The sequence below is a fragment of the Gossypium hirsutum genome, chromosome D13 (genome assembly GCF_007990345.1).
Source record: "Gossypium hirsutum isolate 1008001.06 chromosome D13, Gossypium_hirsutum_v2.1, whole genome shotgun sequence".
In the NCBI taxonomy this organism is placed as follows: domain Eukaryota; kingdom Viridiplantae; phylum Streptophyta; class Magnoliopsida; order Malvales; family Malvaceae; genus Gossypium; species Gossypium hirsutum.
The window spans coordinates 47,221,742-47,239,463 of NC_053449.1; the positions used below are offsets into that span (position 1 = coordinate 47,221,742).

The following is a 17,722-nucleotide window of genomic DNA, read 5'->3' on the forward strand; positions in this document are numbered from 1 at the left end:
AATTTGAATTGTTGGATTAAGGTGCCAATTTTGGCATATTAGTTGTATGTTCGTAATGGATTGAATGAGTTCTATGTAGGTTATTTGTGTACCTATATGTATCTATGAGCTAAGATGTATATTTGGGCATGAAATGAACTACAATTTGTGATTTTGACCATCTGGGTAAAAGTATCGATACCAAGGACCAAGGTATTGATACTTGACCAAATGAACAATATTTTGAAAATGGCAGAATGCCAAGATGGTATCAGTACTGATTTTTGGTATCTATACTTTTGTTAAAAATATCAGTTCTTGTTCCTTTTGTATCGATAGTTTGTTACAAGTTTTGAAAATTTTTAGATTAGTCCTTAATCATGCTCGAATCTATTAAACTATGTTTGTATGCTCGATTTAGTCTCAGCTTGGTTCATAATTTTTCTTATGCATGTATTTAGGAAAACTTGATGATTTAAATTGAATTCAATGTTATGGTTTGCATATGAATGTTTTGATAATTGTAGTAGCATCCTGAAACTCAAATCTAATGATCGGACTGGGTGAGGGATGTTACACATGGTTAACTCGTCTTTATATAAACATGCAACATAAAACAAGTTTCTTTTGAAATTTGGTACATAGAAAACGTCTTTCAAAATAATCTTCCTAAAATTATCAAAATAAATATATGCATCTATCATTGCTTCAGCTACCATAATTGTCTTGTTTCCGGTACGTAACGATAGAATCTTATCTCTAAGATCTCCCCTCTCCTCGAACCCCTATAGAGAAACACATACATGATTAATGGCTCCCTAATCCTTGCCCTAGTGGTCTATTGAATCTTCCACTAAACAAGTTTTTATCATAAAGAGTTTTATACATTCGCCTTTGGTGGCCAGGTATTCCTTCCACTCTTTGCAGTTTGCCTTGAAATGTTATTTCTTACTGTAGGAGAAAAAATTAGACTTAGGTAAGTCTTTAGGCTTCCTAGTTCTCTTTCTTTCCACTTGTGGTGGACTAGAGACCTTACCCATGCTTTTCTTAGTACATTTTCCCTTCCTTTGTGAGGAAGAAGATACAGTTATGTTTGCTTCTGCTCTTTAGACTAGCTGACTCCCATTCAACATCAACTCATAAGATTGTAACTCCTTCATGAGTTGTGTAAGTATCAAGGTCTTGTTCCCAAGGTTATATGCCACCCGAAAGCTTGCATAATACTTGGACAAGCTATTCAAAACCATCTTGATTTGAGTGTTCTGGTCCAAATTGGTCTTATTATACGCGGCCTCGTTAAGTATCCCATAAGAGTAATCATATGGTCTTTAACCGTAGTGTCGAGCTTTTACTGGGCATTCATCAAACTAGTAATAGTTGACTGTCGAGACAATGTAGCATGGTTTTCAAACATGTCTTCTAGTTTGTCTAGAACCGTTTTGGTTGTCTTACAGTTTTCTAGTTGCTTATAAAGGGTGTTGGCCACGCTTGCCAGCATATAGCAACGAGCTAAATCATCAAACTCCTCCTAGAGTTTTCTAGCCTCAGCTTGAGTGGCCAGAAGACACTTATTATCAAGAACTATTTTAAATTTCTCACAGCTTAGGAAAATCATCAAGTTCCTTTTCCATTCCTTATAGTTATTTCTGTTCAGTTTGTTCTTAACGAGTATTTTTAATGAAGGAGCAGTTGTCATTTTAACCTAAAAATAAAACATTCATTCATTAATATCTTTGTATTAAGCAAATATTTGAAAATGCTTTGCAACATTACGATATGCATTAAGATGATGCATGCTTCTTACATTAAACCTTGAAACATTTGTAAGTCGTTGTAACGATAATTCCTACACTTATTGAATCAAGCCACCATGGGGTGATCATGATCAACGAGTAAGAACATAGACTTCCATCCAATCTGTACATGAACCTAATTTCTTAGGCAATCACACATACTAATAATCGTTTAACATTTGACCATCATTCTAACTTAAGTAGAGCTTCATAGGAAGTTACTTAACTAGAAGATCTTGAGTGTACAACCATCAACTTAACACTTATTGTATCATGCACCGCAAATGATCATCATGGAACAATCTCACCGAGTAACATGCTCTGACTAGTTGTCCTCTTTAAAGAATGAACTTCTTGTTATATCGCATGATGATACCTATCATAAGGTTGGTCCAATTGTCATACGATTACAAGACAGTTCTACTTACTTTTAGGAAATCTCCTCAATAAGGTTCACATGAAAATCCTACCATTGGATAGTTAAATTGCCATGCCATAAAAAAGACTTTTGATAGAAACCGTAAGTCTTGTTTTGGGACCTTTTCTGATCGCCGCCTCAACATGTATTCACCAGGGCTGAGAATCAACACAGAAACAAGCAATCTAAGTACGGTGTGTTACAAGTGTAATAAGTTAGTTGTAATATTTGTAATGTTTCAATAGAACACTCGAGTATTCAAAGGATCGAACTTAAGTAAGTTCCCGAAAGTCCTACTATACAATTGTGCAGTGGGTTCATTGGCCTTTTACAAAGCGGCTACTACAATGTTCACGAAACATCTATAGGCAGACACTTATCAGTCTCTGGCACGGATCTAAACTTCGGTGCCCAATATCGGTTAAGGTTTGAGCATAACCCAAACTTGAGACCCAAGCTCGACATTCAATCAATGCGTTCGATTTCAACTTCGACATTGGGTCGATATCATGGGGTAGAAGCAGTTATACGGGGGTATCATCAATGTACATCGAACATTAAACTGGTGCATTTTTTTGTAGGCACACGAGTTATAAGAGAACTAATGACCTACTCATTTCAACGGAGACCAATAAGGGTATGTCCAACCCCTTGCTTAAAGGTGACAATGAAGGTGAATGTGAGGAAAAAGATGCGACCTATGAAGAGCGTATTGGTGAGGAAGAATGGGTGGCTAAGGGAGAAAATTTAGGTAAGGAAGAAAGGGTAGTAGATGCAGTTGACGGGGAGGAGTCAGACCCTAAGCCAATTTGGTAGCGCAGTCCAGATGGTTTAGAAGTGACACTGTTTTCTAAATTGAAGCTAGTTCTAATAGAGCTGAAACCTTGTGGGTCTAAAGATAGCGCTTCGGACGATGCTCCGGATCCAAATCCATGATTCAGGGCATATGAATCTCTACCCTACATGACAAACATCAACTTATCGACTATGATGGTTTAGAGTTTTTACAGCTATCGCATAAAAACCTGGTCATGCAAACACATCTTGTGACTTACGAGTACTTGAAGTTGGAATGAAATACCTAAACAAAGATGATTTAATTGCTACACTAAAATGGTACAACTTCAAGAATGACGTGAACTACTACGCCATGAAGTCTCATTCTAAAAATTCAAAGGAAATGCAATACGGGAGGTGCAAATAGAAAACCATGGTGTCTTTCTGTAAAAAAATCGGGCTATGGGCGGTAAAGAAGTATTCCGATCCACATACCTGCATTGCGTAAAGTGCAAGTCAAGACCATCCGAGGCTAGACTCAGACATGATTTCTAACATTATTCTACTGATGGTGAAGGTGAGTCCTAGGATTACTGCCTGGTGTTGATTGCGAACATCCATAGCTAGTACAAGTACACTCCAATGTACTACAAAGCACGGGTTGCAAAACATAAGGCTATGGATAAGTTACATCATGGGTGGGATAGTTCGTACAACTATTTATGGCAATAGTGTCAGGTATTGGATCGATATGTACCAGGTTCTATAACTGACCCGAAAATGCTCCCAGCGTACTTCGGTGATGAATTGGTCCCTAGAAAAAGAGTATTCTATCGAATCTTTTGGATTTTTAATCAATGTAAAGAAAATTTTCAGCACTGCAAGCCTTTGGTTAAAATTGACGACACCTAGCTGTACGGAAGGTATCAATATCATCTGTTGATTGTCATTGCTCAGGACGATAATCGAATGATTCTACTGATAGCGTTTGTAATAACTACTGGAGAAACGGCAGATGACTATGATTTTTTCCTGAGTTGATTGCGTCGCCGCATTTTTTTGCACCTAAACATGTGTCATATCAGATAGGGGAATCAAAATAATGTCCGCGGTTGAACATCATGATAGCCTATAAGATCGTACGCATCATCGGTACTGCTTACGACATGTGGAATCCAACTACCACAAAAAAATATCCTTCTTAAAGTAAGCGAGATGTAGTCATCTTGGTTTACAGTTCCAACTATTTAGTCATTGTACATCGAATAACCATATTGGGTTTGTTCGTTGCATTAAAGGGTAAGCATTTCTCGACAGGTTACGAGTTGGTCCAACATCGATTCCATGAAATGTTGAACAATCTGATCACCAGCAATGCCTATGGTTCGGCGTACCTAGCAAATACACCATTCGAACAATGGACGCAATCGTACAACGGGGGTCTACGATACGACCACATGACATTAAACTTAGCCGAGTGCATCAATTTCGTACTGAAAGGGACACGTCATTTATCAGTAACCTCGGTTGTCAAAGAAACATACTTTTGTCTGGCCGCCTTGTTTCCGAAGAGGACAACAACTTATTCTGGAAAGAAAGTGAACGGCAGTACTTGGTGAGATGACATCATGAAATAGATTCGACGAAATACAACGAGTGTGAACACTATGTAAGTAGTATGTCATTCACATTGAAACCTCGATTTTTGAATTATAGTGTACGCTAGACCCAACCACGACATGTCAGTAGCATCCTATCGTGTGAACCTAATAGTAGGGACTTACGATTGTGGGAGATTCTAAGCACTTTGGTTCCTATGTGTACATGCAATTGTTGCATGTGCGAACGTACGAATTGAGTATGCGCCTTATATCAACGACATCTACTGACTAGAACGCATTCACAATGTATGGAGTCCTAAAGTCCCAATTGTCCCAGATGAGAATATGTGGTGTTGATCTAATAGGAGCCTAAAATCTTTAAGCTCCTCCGGTAATCTCACGTAACTTGGCCCATGGTTCCACCTGTACGGACGACATGTTAGTCGAAATATATAATAAATAAAAACATTTACTATACAAACTACCTATTTATTAATAAATTTAAAATTTTTACATCGTCACCAACGGGAACACATATGGGTCGATCACTTTGGGAAGTAGAAATGATAGTCGTCATCAGGCCCACGATTACAGCAGGAGCAGACAACCATCGATCGACATCACATTCGGTACAGTGGCCAACACAGCTCTCGATATAACGTGGATAATACAGCAAACCCCAACTTAGTTTTTCGCATTCGCTAAAGTCTATTAGATGTAGTAGCCACCTTATGTGTACTAAATTTCAATATTTATCGGGCATTAAAATTCCCCCAATTAACCTCATGATGAATGCTCAGGCGTATTGTTCTATGACCTCCTCCATTGGGTCTTTAGGAAGCTCTTCGAAATTATATTCTAACCAGTTGATCGATATCCGACCTTCCCCAACATTTCTCTACAAAGGTCCACTTTACCGAGAATGACCGCTGATCCCATGACGATTGGCCCATCCACTAGCAGACCGAGTTGTAACGCTATGTCTTGGAGTGTGATTGTACACTCGCCAAATGTAAGGTGGAAAGTGTGTGTTTCGGGCATCCATATTTTCACCAACGTGTTGATTAATGTAGGATCGAATTTACAGCCCCTGAACATGCGAGATGTATGCAAGGATCTAGCCTCTTGCAAGTAGCCACAAATTTGAGGGATCGGAGGTTTTCCCATTTTATGTTTGAAACCCTCCAAAACACGATCATCCGCCTATTTATAACATAAAAAAATTATTTCAAATTATCAAAAATAATTAATTAAATTTAACATAATTGAAAATAAAATATTTTAAAATTTCGTCTTATCATTGTTGCTTAGGCGATTGAAATATACTTGTTATTGAAATGAATTAGAGAGGCAGCCATTCGTGAGAAATTAATTTGAACGAATAAAATATGAAATAATTAAAAAATAATATTTTTCAATGAGAATATTGATAAATTTAGAACAAAAAGATTGGGAGAGAGTTGAAAGAAGGATGTTAATGAAAAAAATGAAATTTGGGGGTATTTATAGGGTAAAAAAAAGTTATCGTTGGTCCAATTAAATTATTTTTACCGTTAGCGCTAAAATATTTAAAAAGCCGTTGGTTTTTTACCTTTAAGAGAAAGCGCATTCAGCTGAACGTACTGTCACTTTCTCTCTCCTAAAAATGACCTATTTCCCTAATTTTAAAAAAATTACCTGATTCATTGAGCCTAACTTTGCCAATATAACAATATAAAACATATAAATATTATTAAGGAACAAAATTAATAAAAATACCAATAATTTAATGAAATTAATAAAAATACCAAATTTTTTTATAAAATCAATTACAAGCAAAATTATTTCAACTACTAATCTACGAATTAATAAAGCATTCAAATATTTTATCAACTAACAAATTAACATGCATACTAAAAATTATTTTAAAATTTTCTCAAAAATTTCTAATGGTAAAAACATAACTACTATTATCAATAAAATCAAATACAAAATGAATATTAACTCACATTATTAACTCAAACTCAAATTCAAAGATGAAAATAGCATATGTTTGGTCATAGATTTTAAAATTTTTTTGGAAGTGACACATGCACAGATGGGGTGAGATTTATTAAATTCAGTCCATCAAAGCTGTCAATTTTTACGTTTAAAAAATTAGTCAATTTGCAACGAATTTTTGGATGAAATCCAAGTATTTATGGGCTGAAATGTCTGCATAGCGTTTGAAGAGCTATCTCTTAGCTTCAAAATATACTTTGAATCACTCGATTTCGGGTCTGATAGCTCAAGTTATGACTGTTTTACTAAAAATTGTGCAAGTAGAATTTCTGACAGAATTATTATGGAAAATTACGAGTTTCGGACTTTAATTCGAATTTAAAATATATTGGGTTCAAGTTTAAGGTGTAATTTTGATTATATATGAGCCATTTATATAAGCTCGAACTCAATATAATTTAAACTCGAATTAAAGCTAAAAACTCGTATTTTCCCATAATAATCTTGTCCAAAAAATTTACGCGTGCAGTCTTTAGTAAAATGATTATGACTTGAGCTCCTGGACTCGAAATCGAGTAATTCAAAATACATTTTGAAGCTAAAAGATACTTCTTCAAACGATATGCAGACATCTCAGTCTATAAATGATTAGATCCCATCTAAAAATTCGTCACAAGTTAATTAATCTTTTGAGCTTAAAAATGGATAACTTTGATCAATTAAATTTAATTAAATGAGGCTAAATATGTGGGAGACTCAATTTTGGCTGTCTCTCCCGAACCTTTTACTGATGAAATATCTTGCAAAAAAAAAAAATCTATATTGGATGGGTTCCTAAAACCCAAATAACATGTGTTTTGGATGGAAGGTTGAGGTTTTTATAAGTGAATTTGAAAGGTTAGAGTTAGGTGGGGTTGAAAAAAAGTAAACAATCGTCAATTGGGCAAGGTGTGGCATGTTAGACTAGTGACAATCTTTTAAATAATTTTTCTTGAACTTTCGACAACTTAATGTGGGGACACTCATATTTATTTTTATTGTAATCCTTTCTAAAAATACAAATTTCTAAATATTTACACCATCTTAAAAATTATTATTTTTAGTTGCCCTTTCATTTTTGGAAAGAAAGTTCCTCCCTTTTTTCTTGAAAGAAAATTCATATGGTAATGATGGGTGTATCTAATCTACAGCTCATCGAAACTATTTATTTGGCCCAATATACTCGCTTTCAAATAGTACCAACGCTTGAACATCTTTTTTTATAAGAACAGAAGGATCTAGAAACATATTAAGTTGAGAAACAGAAAAAAGAAGGATCTAGAAAAACAAAATTGGCCAAATATACAACTTAGAACTTACCAAACCGCAGAAGAGAAAAGTGCTAAACGGCCAATAGAAGGATCTAGAAACACTACTGAAGCATTTTCTATATAATAATGTCGTTACGCGCTACTTATTGTCTCAGTAATTTCTCTTCACCTGAATATAATCTTTTGCTTACGGTTTTTCCTGCGTGCTTTTGAATTGGGGTTTTGAGTTATTCTCAATGGCGGACACAGAGACGTTTGCTTTTCAAGCTGAGATTAACCAGCTTCTTAGTTTAATTATCAACACTTTCTACAGCAACAAGGAGATCTTTCTTCGTGAGCTCATCAGCAACGCTTCTGATGTAAGTGCTCCTCTACTCTGTTCTAACTTTTTTTTTTGGTTGTTGTTTTCGTTATAATTTTAAGGTATTGTTAATTGGATCGAATCTCCTTTGCTTTAATGCTTGTTGGTTTTGTTTGCTGTATTGTATGGAAACAAAATTTGGGTTTTTATTTTCCCTTTGTTTTTAATTTATAGGCAGTGTACTGTTGGTTGTTTATTTCAATTGAAAATTACATTTGTTAATAAAAGCTGCCATTCTGTCATTTGATTTGTTTATTATAATTTTAGGAATTTATAGTATGAAAGTTTAAGATTGAAATGCAAATGGAAGTCTTTGAATCTATGGTTTTCGAAGTTTGATTAAACCTGCAAATCTTTAGCATAGAAGTGGGTTTTAATTTTAGGTTTTATGATAAATTTAAAGCTAGTATCATTTAATTTAATTATTAAAAATTGTGGTTTTAGGCATTGGACAAGATTAGATTCGAGAGTTTGACGGACAAGAGCAAACTTGATGCTCAACCCGAGCTGTTTATCCACATTGTCCCCGATAAGACAAACAATACTCTATCGATCATTGATAGCGGTATTGGCATGACTAAGGCCGGTAAGTTTTGTTATTGCTTCTTCTGCATTCGGTTATTCACTGAATTTTAATCAAGAGAGAGGTTCTAATGAGATTGTGTCTTTTTATTCAGATTTGGTGAACAATCTTGGTACCATTGCTAGGTCCGGGACTAAGGAATTCATGGAGGCATTGGCTGCTGGTGCTGATGTTAGCATGATTGGACAATTCGGAGTTGGATTTTACTCGGCTTACTTGGTCGCCGAAAGGGTGGTTGTTACAACAAAACATAATGATGATGAGCAGTATGTGTGGGAGTCTCAAGCCGGTGGATCCTTCACCGTCACGAGGGATACTTCCGGGGAGAACCTTGGCAGGGGTACTAAAATTACCCTTTTCTTAAAAGAGGATCAACTTGAGTATCTTGAGGAGCGGCGTTTAAAGGACTTGATTAAGAAGCACTCTGAGTTCATTAGCTATCCTATTTCTCTTTGGATTGAGAAGACAACCGAGAAGGAGATTTCTGATGATGAGGACGAGGAGGATAAGAAGGATGAGGAAGGGAAAGTTGAGGATGTAGATGAGGAAAAGGAGAAGGAAGAGAAGAAAAAGAAGAAGATTAAGGAGGTCTCGCATGAGTGGTCATTGGTGAATAAGCAAAAGCCGATTTGGATGAGGAAACCAGAGGAGATAACCAAGGAAGAATATGCTGCATTCTACAAGAGCCTTACAAATGATTGGGAAGAGCATTTGGCTGTCAAGCACTTTTCAGTTGAGGGTCAGCTTGAGTTCAAGGCTATCCTCTTCGTTCCTAAGAGGGCACCCTTTGATCTTTTTGACACAAGGAAGAAGCCCAACAACATCAAGCTCTATGTCAGGCGTGTGTTTATCATGGACAATTGTGAGGAGTTGATTCCTGAGTTTCTTAGCTTTGTTAAAGGTATCGTTGACTCTGAGGATCTTCCTCTCAACATCTCAAGAGAAATGTTGCAGCAGAACAAAATCTTGAAGGTTATCCGCAAGAATTTGGTGAAGAAGTGCATTGAGCTCTTTTTTGAAATAGCTGAGAACAAGGAAGATTACAACAAGTTCTACGAGGCTTTCTCCAAGAACCTCAAACTTGGTATCCATGAGGATTCTCAGAACCGAAATAAGATTGCGGAATTGCTTCGATATCACTCTACCAAGAGTGGTGATGAGATGACCAGCTTGAAGGACTATGTGACCCGAATGAAGGAGGGTCAAAATGACATCTATTACATCACTGGTGAGAGTAAAAAAGCTGTTGAGAATTCCCCATTCCTTGAGAAGCTGAAGAAGAAAGGTTATGAGGTGCTCTATATGGTTGATGCCATCGATGAGTATGCCGTTGGTCAGCTAAAGGAATTTGAGGGCAAAAAGCTTGTGTCTGCAACAAAGGAAGGTTTGAAGCTTGATGAGAGTGAAGATGAGAAAAAAAGGAAGGAAGCTTTGAAAGAGAAATTTGAAGGTCTTTGCAAGGTCATCAAGGATGTCTTAGGTGACAAGGTGGAGAAAGTTGTGGTCTCTGATCGTGTCGTTGATTCCCCCTGCTGTTTGGTGACCGGCGAGTATGGCTGGACTGCCAACATGGAGAGAATCATGAAGGCACAAGCTTTGAGAGATAACAGCATGGCTGGATACATGTCGAGCAAGAAGACAATGGAGATCAATCCTGAGAACCCCATCATGGAAGAGCTGAGAAAGAGGGCTGATGCTGATAAGAATGACAAGTCTGTGAAAGACCTTGTTCTGTTGCTCTTTGAGACTGCCCTCCTCACCTCTGGGTTTAGCCTCGATGACCCAAATACTTTTGGCAACAGAATCCATAGGATGTTGAAACTTGGGTTGAGCATTGACGAGGATGCAGGAGATGCTGATGCCGACTCTGAGATGCCACCATTGGAGGATGCTGATGCCGAGGGCAGCAAGATGGAGGAAGTTGACTAAGCTTTTTAACATGTTTGTGAAGAGTTTATTTGGTAGTTTCATTTTTAGCTTTTAATATAATATTCTGGAAAATTGGTCAATGCTGTGTTTACTTTGGAATGGGAAATGAATCTTTAGTGCTCGTAAATGGATTATCTATAAAAAAAAACCTTATTTAACATAATTATAATTATATAGTATGTTTAAATAGATTATCTCTATCTAGTTAAAATACATTTAAAATAAATTTATAGTGATGAAAATTAAATTAATATTAGGATTAAAAAAATTAATGAATATAGTAAAATATTAAAAATAAATAAATATTTAAAAAATATATATTTACTTTTTAAAATTACAGAAAAAAATATTTATTGAGTATTAGAGGTGATCATGGGTTGGGCGGTCTGACCCGACTTGGCCCAGCCTGACGGCTCACTTGAAATATGAGAGGATTTGGGTAAAAGTATAGGTCTATAATATGCGTTTGGGTAAAAAATGAGACTAGTTTTCTTGGGTAAAATTTTTTTGGCCTGAGCCTTGTCCGGTCCGAATATATAATAAATATATTTTTTTTTTATTTTTAAAATACATTTCCCATTTCCTATTAGACATTTAGTATTTATATAATAAATGTATATAATAAATATATTTTTTATTTTTTATTGTAAAGTATTTGTAAAATACTTTTTTTATTTTTAAAATACATTTTCGGATATAATAAATTGGTTGCAAAAAGGACGATAAGGATAATGTTTCTTCGGTTGCTTTTTAGGATGCTTTCTTTCTAATTGTTGAAAATTTATTTTAGCTTACAATTTATATTTTATTATAGAATTAAATATGTTATTCGTTAATGTATGAATATTCTAGTTGGTTGGTTATATTTTGTAGGTTTTTTATACAATTTTGGTGTTTACCTAAAAAACAAATGGCCAGGTTGGGCTGGGTCGGGCTCGAGCTAATGAATTTTTCTCGGGCCGAGTCTGGACAAAATTTTAGACCCATATTTCGGGCTTGGCCAGGCCCCGGCCTAGGATGCGACCAGAAAATTTTTTCTAGGCTCGGCTCGGCCCGGCCCATGATCACTTCTATTGAGTACCAAATACTCATCATTTATTTAATAATTAAACATTCATAATATAAAATTAAAAGTATAACTTCTAAATTTAAATAATGGAAAATTATTTTAAAAATTAGAATTACATGAATATTAATTTCAAACATTTAAAATTGTATAGAAGATTATTGCATGTACAAATTTCATATATGCAATTTATTCTTTTTTTTAATAGTTCTTTTGTATATACTAACAATTCTAAAATGCAACAAGATTAAAAATCTTCAAAGATAATTTTATAATATGAGAAAATGTTAACAAAATATAAAAAAATAGAAATATTTTGTAAAAAAATTATAAAATATAGTGTAGCATTTAATCTTATGTTGTTATTTAAAAGAGGAAGTAATCTCACATTGTTTAGGAACAAGTTGCAAACCTATTCATGAGTCTATATATAGACATGTCTCATATCCCATATTGCTTAAAAAAATAGGGAAAATGAGACTTTTGATCTATATAAAGATCTGTTTTGTAAGTTTTATTTTTATATTAATTGGTGACACCTTAAAAAAAATGGTGTTGCCACTTTGGGTCTTTATAAAGGCTTATTCTTGTAAATTTTTAAAAGATTTGGTTTATTTTTATAATTTTTTTAAAAAATGACCTTTTTTGAAAATTTAATTTGAGAATAGGCAAAAGTGCGTCCATGTCAGCATGTCAGCACGTTTTTGCTGACATGGGATAAAATGCTTCCACGTCAACACGTTTTGTGTTGATGTGGAAAAATTGCTCCTCTAGGGGTGCGTTTTGTTGAAACTTCACCCAAAAAATGCTCCTACGTGGATGGGTTTTGTTATTTTTAGCCCTTCTTGATAAATAATGAAAAAATTGATCCATTTCCGTAAATAAAGTTAGAAATGGGCCTTTATAGGTAAAATAGTCTTTAAATTCTTTTAAAAAATTGAATCTTTTTACCTTTTTTTGAACCTTTTTTGTTTTTTAATATTTATTTTTATTACATTTTAAAATTTCAAGTATTGTATATTAACCCACTACCATGCTTTTCATAATTATATAATATATATATTTTTGGCCATGTTAGCTTAAATTAATGAAAATAGCTAATATTTCTTTTTGGATGCCATAGGGACTAAACAACTTTGTTTATTTTGATAGGTGATCGCATCCTAACGTGCGTGTGTTAGAGTTTAAAATTATGCAATTAGATATGAAAATATATACGGTGTTTGTAAGTGTACAAATTAAATTATAACATAGTTTTGTTATTACAGTGAAACACTTCGAAAGTATTTTGAAGATTGTTTTTAAGGGAAGTTTTTTTAAACTAAATTCTAAGTACGAGATCACACACTAAGTCTAAATACTACTCATGTCCAGATCATATTACAACAGAATAAAAACAAGATGGTTTGAGGAATAAAATAAAGACAGAATATTGAAATTGAAATCAATTAAAGCATATAGAATGATAACTCACTTACATGTTCATGATTAACTTAAATCTGGGTTTTTCACTTATTAGCTAACAACTAACCTAATTAATATATTTCGGCCTATAACTACATTAATTGATCAGCTTAATTTACTTATCTTTCTACCTGTTAAATTAAATCGGATTAGATTAAGTTGATGCCAAGCATATTATCCTTTCGACCTCATTTACCTAAGTACTATCGTAGAGTCGTCAATTCTAAGGTTTAATCTGCTTAATGTAATCCAGCTTACTAGATGTGAAACCCCTAACCCAAGCTAGTCAATCTCATTTCAAATCATCAACCTTCCTAAGGTTTAGTTTCGGGTCCTTCTAGATGCAAGCTCTCCTATCAATTTACCAAACATGCGAATGGATGTAAAGATAAAGAGAAGAGAGAAAAGATTGCTCAAAATTCGAAGATCGGAATTTGCAACTTGGCTTGAACCCTCAATTGATTATTGATTTCAGTGAAGAAGAAAATAATAGAAACGTAATGGAAAAGAAAATAAAATTTAACTGATATTGAAATTGAAAATAAAATTTTACAAATACAAAGAAATCAAAAATAAAACTAAACCCTAACTAAGAACAAATAACTAAAGTTTGAATGCTAAACTGACCTCCCCCCATCAGGTTCTAAGAGCTAATATTTATAGTGTTTGTATTAGATGACCAAATTAGGTCAATTACAAGCTCTATAACAGGTTAATTATGATTGTGCAAACAAAAAACACCCTTGACAGCCAAATGGGTCTCATCGGACCGATGTCATGACACCCTATATCGATGGCAGTCTACTCCCCTTTTGGACTCGAAGTTTGATGTCGCGATTTTGGCTTGTGGATGTCGCGACATCATCTCCAGTAGCTCACCTCTTGGAGTTGTGTAATTCTGCTAAGTGTTGAGGTTTGCTTTGTTGTAGCGACATTCCTTTTGAAAGTTGAAACATCCAAGGCAGGCCACTGTTTCATCGATAAAAAAAATTGTCATGCACACTTAATCAACATGTTAATTTCTCCTTAGGCCCTAATAGGCCTAACAAGTCATAAAATAACACTAAATGTTCATTTTATTAAACTTAAATTCAAAACTAACTAATTCTAACAATGGACTAAAAATATATATTACTTGAATACAAGCTCATTAAGTATTGAAAAGAGCTTAATTTGTCACAACGAATTGTGGTAGATCAATAGGGACTAGTTGCTCTTTACCCTATATTTATTAATAGAAATAATTAATGTTGGCATAAATTGTTCTCATTTGCTAACTTTTTAATAATACATGAACTGATTTGCTCCATTTATTTTGGGAGAGACTAAATTGCTTATTGTAACACCCTATTACAGGACTCGATCGCTATATCTAAATAACAGGATGTCACATTCGTTGTCGGAGCAACCATCGTCAATTAATTCATACTTATATTCAAAACATGCAATTATAAATACTCATTCATTCCAAATCCAGTAAATTGAACATACAAGGGCCTAATTGTGAAGTCCAAGCATGAAATAGAGCTGAACTGTAAAATCTCAAATTTTTAGAGTTGGTATCGATACTTAATTGATTGGTTTTGATATTGTATCAATACATTATTTGGTATCGATACCAAATGTATCGATACAAAAATGCGAACATGTTTGTTTTACAAAACAAGGGTATTGATATTTAATGTCTTGGTATCTATACTTTTTGTAAATCATCAATACCTAATTAAATACCGATACCATTTTGGCATTTTGTTTGATTTAGAAAATTATTCATATAGTCAAGTATCAATACCTAATGCCAGGGTATCGATACTTTTGTGCAAAGTTCGTCAAAATAATCTTTTAAAGTTCCCATTTCATGCTCGTATACAAAACATTTTCCAATGATAATCTTATGCACCTCAAACCTGCCATATAATTCTATATTCAAGCATATAACATAACATCACAATTCACAACTACAAATCCATCAACTCACAACCAAAAATATAAGATTAACTTGGTCAAAATCTTAACAACATATCTCCAAATTTGCCTCAAACATCATGGCATATTAAGTACAATTCTCATCCCTATTTCCATCAACTATACATATGCTAGTAACTAGACTCTAATTACCAATTCCATACCTATTCATTTGTAACATTCTATAAAAACCTATTTATTTCAAATTTACAACCTACATTCCATTTCAACATTCAAGCTCAATCAAACTATTTCATTCTACTACATCTTAAGCTTAACTCAAATACAAATCATATAAAAATTTTAAGTTTCAATATTCCTCAATTCTTCAACCTACCATGATAAATTCATGCCTTAACATTTCAATAGATTTACCTAAAATAGGCAATTCAACATTTCTAAACTATCCATCAAAAGCATACCACTTACCAAATCCACATATCAAGATCATTAAGCATGCACATAATTCAATTCATCACCAATAATTTTACCAACATTAACATATACACAATCCACATGAAAATACCAAATCATTCTTATATCTTAGCAAGACATGAATAATAAACTCCCTTAGGTGCATGCCATCAAACTAATAAGAACATCACCGCTTGTTGAACCTGGGATTTACTGCTAGATGTTGATAGCGATAAGCGTACTCAATCGAAACCTAACCTGCGCACAAAAAATAAAACCGCGCACTAACTATGAACTTAGTGATATTTCTATAATCCGAATATTAAATCATAATATAAAACATACAAAAAATGATACAAAGATCATAAGGTGCATATATCCTTTAAATATCATTATATTAATACTTTTTTATTCCGTAATTGATATTTCAATAATATAATACCATATTTCTCAATTCATTTTCGAGCTTTCAATATCAAATAACACAATTGATTGTCATATAATTTTTTTTCACAATTCATTATCTTGACCCACATTTTTAACTCGCTATTAATCTGACTCGAACCCAGAATGATACGCGGATCTAACCATCACATTAGTTTGGCACCTAGTGTCTACCAAATAAACTTGAAAATAGTAAGATGCGCCCAGCATTAGTCGGTATAACCAACAAATAGTTGTGCCCCACACTAGTCGATATAACCGACAAATGGTCGTGCCTAGAACTCCCCGACACGTAGTCATATAACCCTAAACTCTTCCTATCCTATGACAGGCCAATTATACACGACCCTGCTCGAACAGTTAATAAGGTAACCATTTCTCAATTTCATTTTGTAAGCCAAATTCTCAATTTCATATCGTAATCTCATTAACCAATCATAGTTCACATGTGCAACAACATAATTAAACACAATATAGACTTCATCTCACATTTCTAACAATATTTGATATTTTCAAAACTATTCAATTTAGTCCCACTCATAAACAATTAACCCATATCAAGTCAATCCAATTCATTTGATCATTTTCAGGTCACCTTATAATCTTACCATACAATGCAGTTTATGAATGCGACAATTGAGATGGTTCGGATTATAGAAATACAAATTTTAAACTTCGAGCTATTCATCAATGACTTTGTATTTTCCTTTCTTTTTTGAGGAATCCGGGTCAACATTAGCTATGGATTAACATAAACACATCAAACCATAAATATACAAACAAACTCATACTCAATTGTAAATTTAAACAAATTTTACAATTTATTCAATTTAGTCCCTAAAATCAAGACTAACATGACTTTCAATCTAGAACTCATATTTTCAATCAATTTTCACTATAGTCCTTTTAGGACCTCCCATTTCTCATTTCTATCACAAATTTTGAAATTTGTGCATTTTAGTCCCTATTGAACAAAACTACCAATTGACTTCACAATTTAGTTTGTTTTCCTTTATACACTTAAAATCTATCAATTTAGTACCTAAAGCTTCAAGAATCCATCAATGGCATCTTTCCAAATCTTTAACAATTTTGAAAATTAACACACGAGCCGGCTAGATTAAGCTCTCTTGATTTCAAAAACAAAAAAATTACAAGAAAAAGACTAAATTGAACTAACCAATTTTGGAAATGAAATTGAAACCAAGGTTCTTGGTGCTTCTTCTCCACATTCAGTTATGGTTTTAGAAGAAAGAAAGAAAGAAATCTTTTTTTCCACTTACCGACCACTATACCTTTAAGAAGGTATAATTACTTTCTTAATCCCTGCTCTTTGCTTCTAATTAATAAATTCTCCAACAATTAAACTTTTATTGGTTTTACGATTTAATCCTTATACCTTAATTAAACACTAATTCGATAAAATTACTTATTCAAAATTCAATTCACTTCTAATATAACTTCATAAATATTTAATAAAAATATTTACGGTTTCAGTTTACGAAAACGAAGTCATGGAATTGGATTTTCTGACATCACTGATCTTCGAATCATTACACTTATAACTTTATAATACAAGGATCTCTTATATATTTATTTCATTTTTTCCTAGGCAAAGTTGGAGTTAAATTCTAAATT

The 17,722-nt window shown here is 33.7% G+C and overlaps 1 protein-coding gene across 1 annotated transcript; it reads left to right on the forward strand.

Annotated features, from left to right (window-relative positions):
* Window positions 1-7,787: 7,787 nt before the first annotated feature.
* Window positions 7,788-10,858, forward strand: LOC107919928 (heat shock cognate protein 80). Its single transcript, XM_016849371.2, has 3 exons — window positions 7,788-8,217; window positions 8,664-8,805; window positions 8,897-10,858. The coding sequence occupies exons 1-3, from the start codon at window positions 8,095-8,097 to the stop codon at window positions 10,729-10,731; spliced, it is 2,100 nt and encodes a 699-aa protein (XP_016704860.1). The 5' UTR covers window positions 7,788-8,094; the 3' UTR covers window positions 10,732-10,858.
* Window positions 10,859-17,722: the final 6,864 nt, after the last annotated feature.

Bases quoted from the DNA above. Each gene is read 5' to 3' on its own strand.
- LOC107919928 (XM_016849371.2), top strand. From the start codon at position 8,095: ATGGCGGACACAGAGACGTTTGCTTTTCAAGCTGAGATTAACCAGCTT. The intron at 8,218-8,663 runs GTAAGTGCTCCT...TTGTGGTTTTAG, and splicing joins TCATCAGCAACGCTTCTGAT to GCATTGGACAAGATTAGATT. The intron at 8,806-8,896 runs GTAAGTTTTGTT...CTTTTTATTCAG, and splicing joins TATTGGCATGACTAAGGCCG to ATTTGGTGAACAATCTTGGT.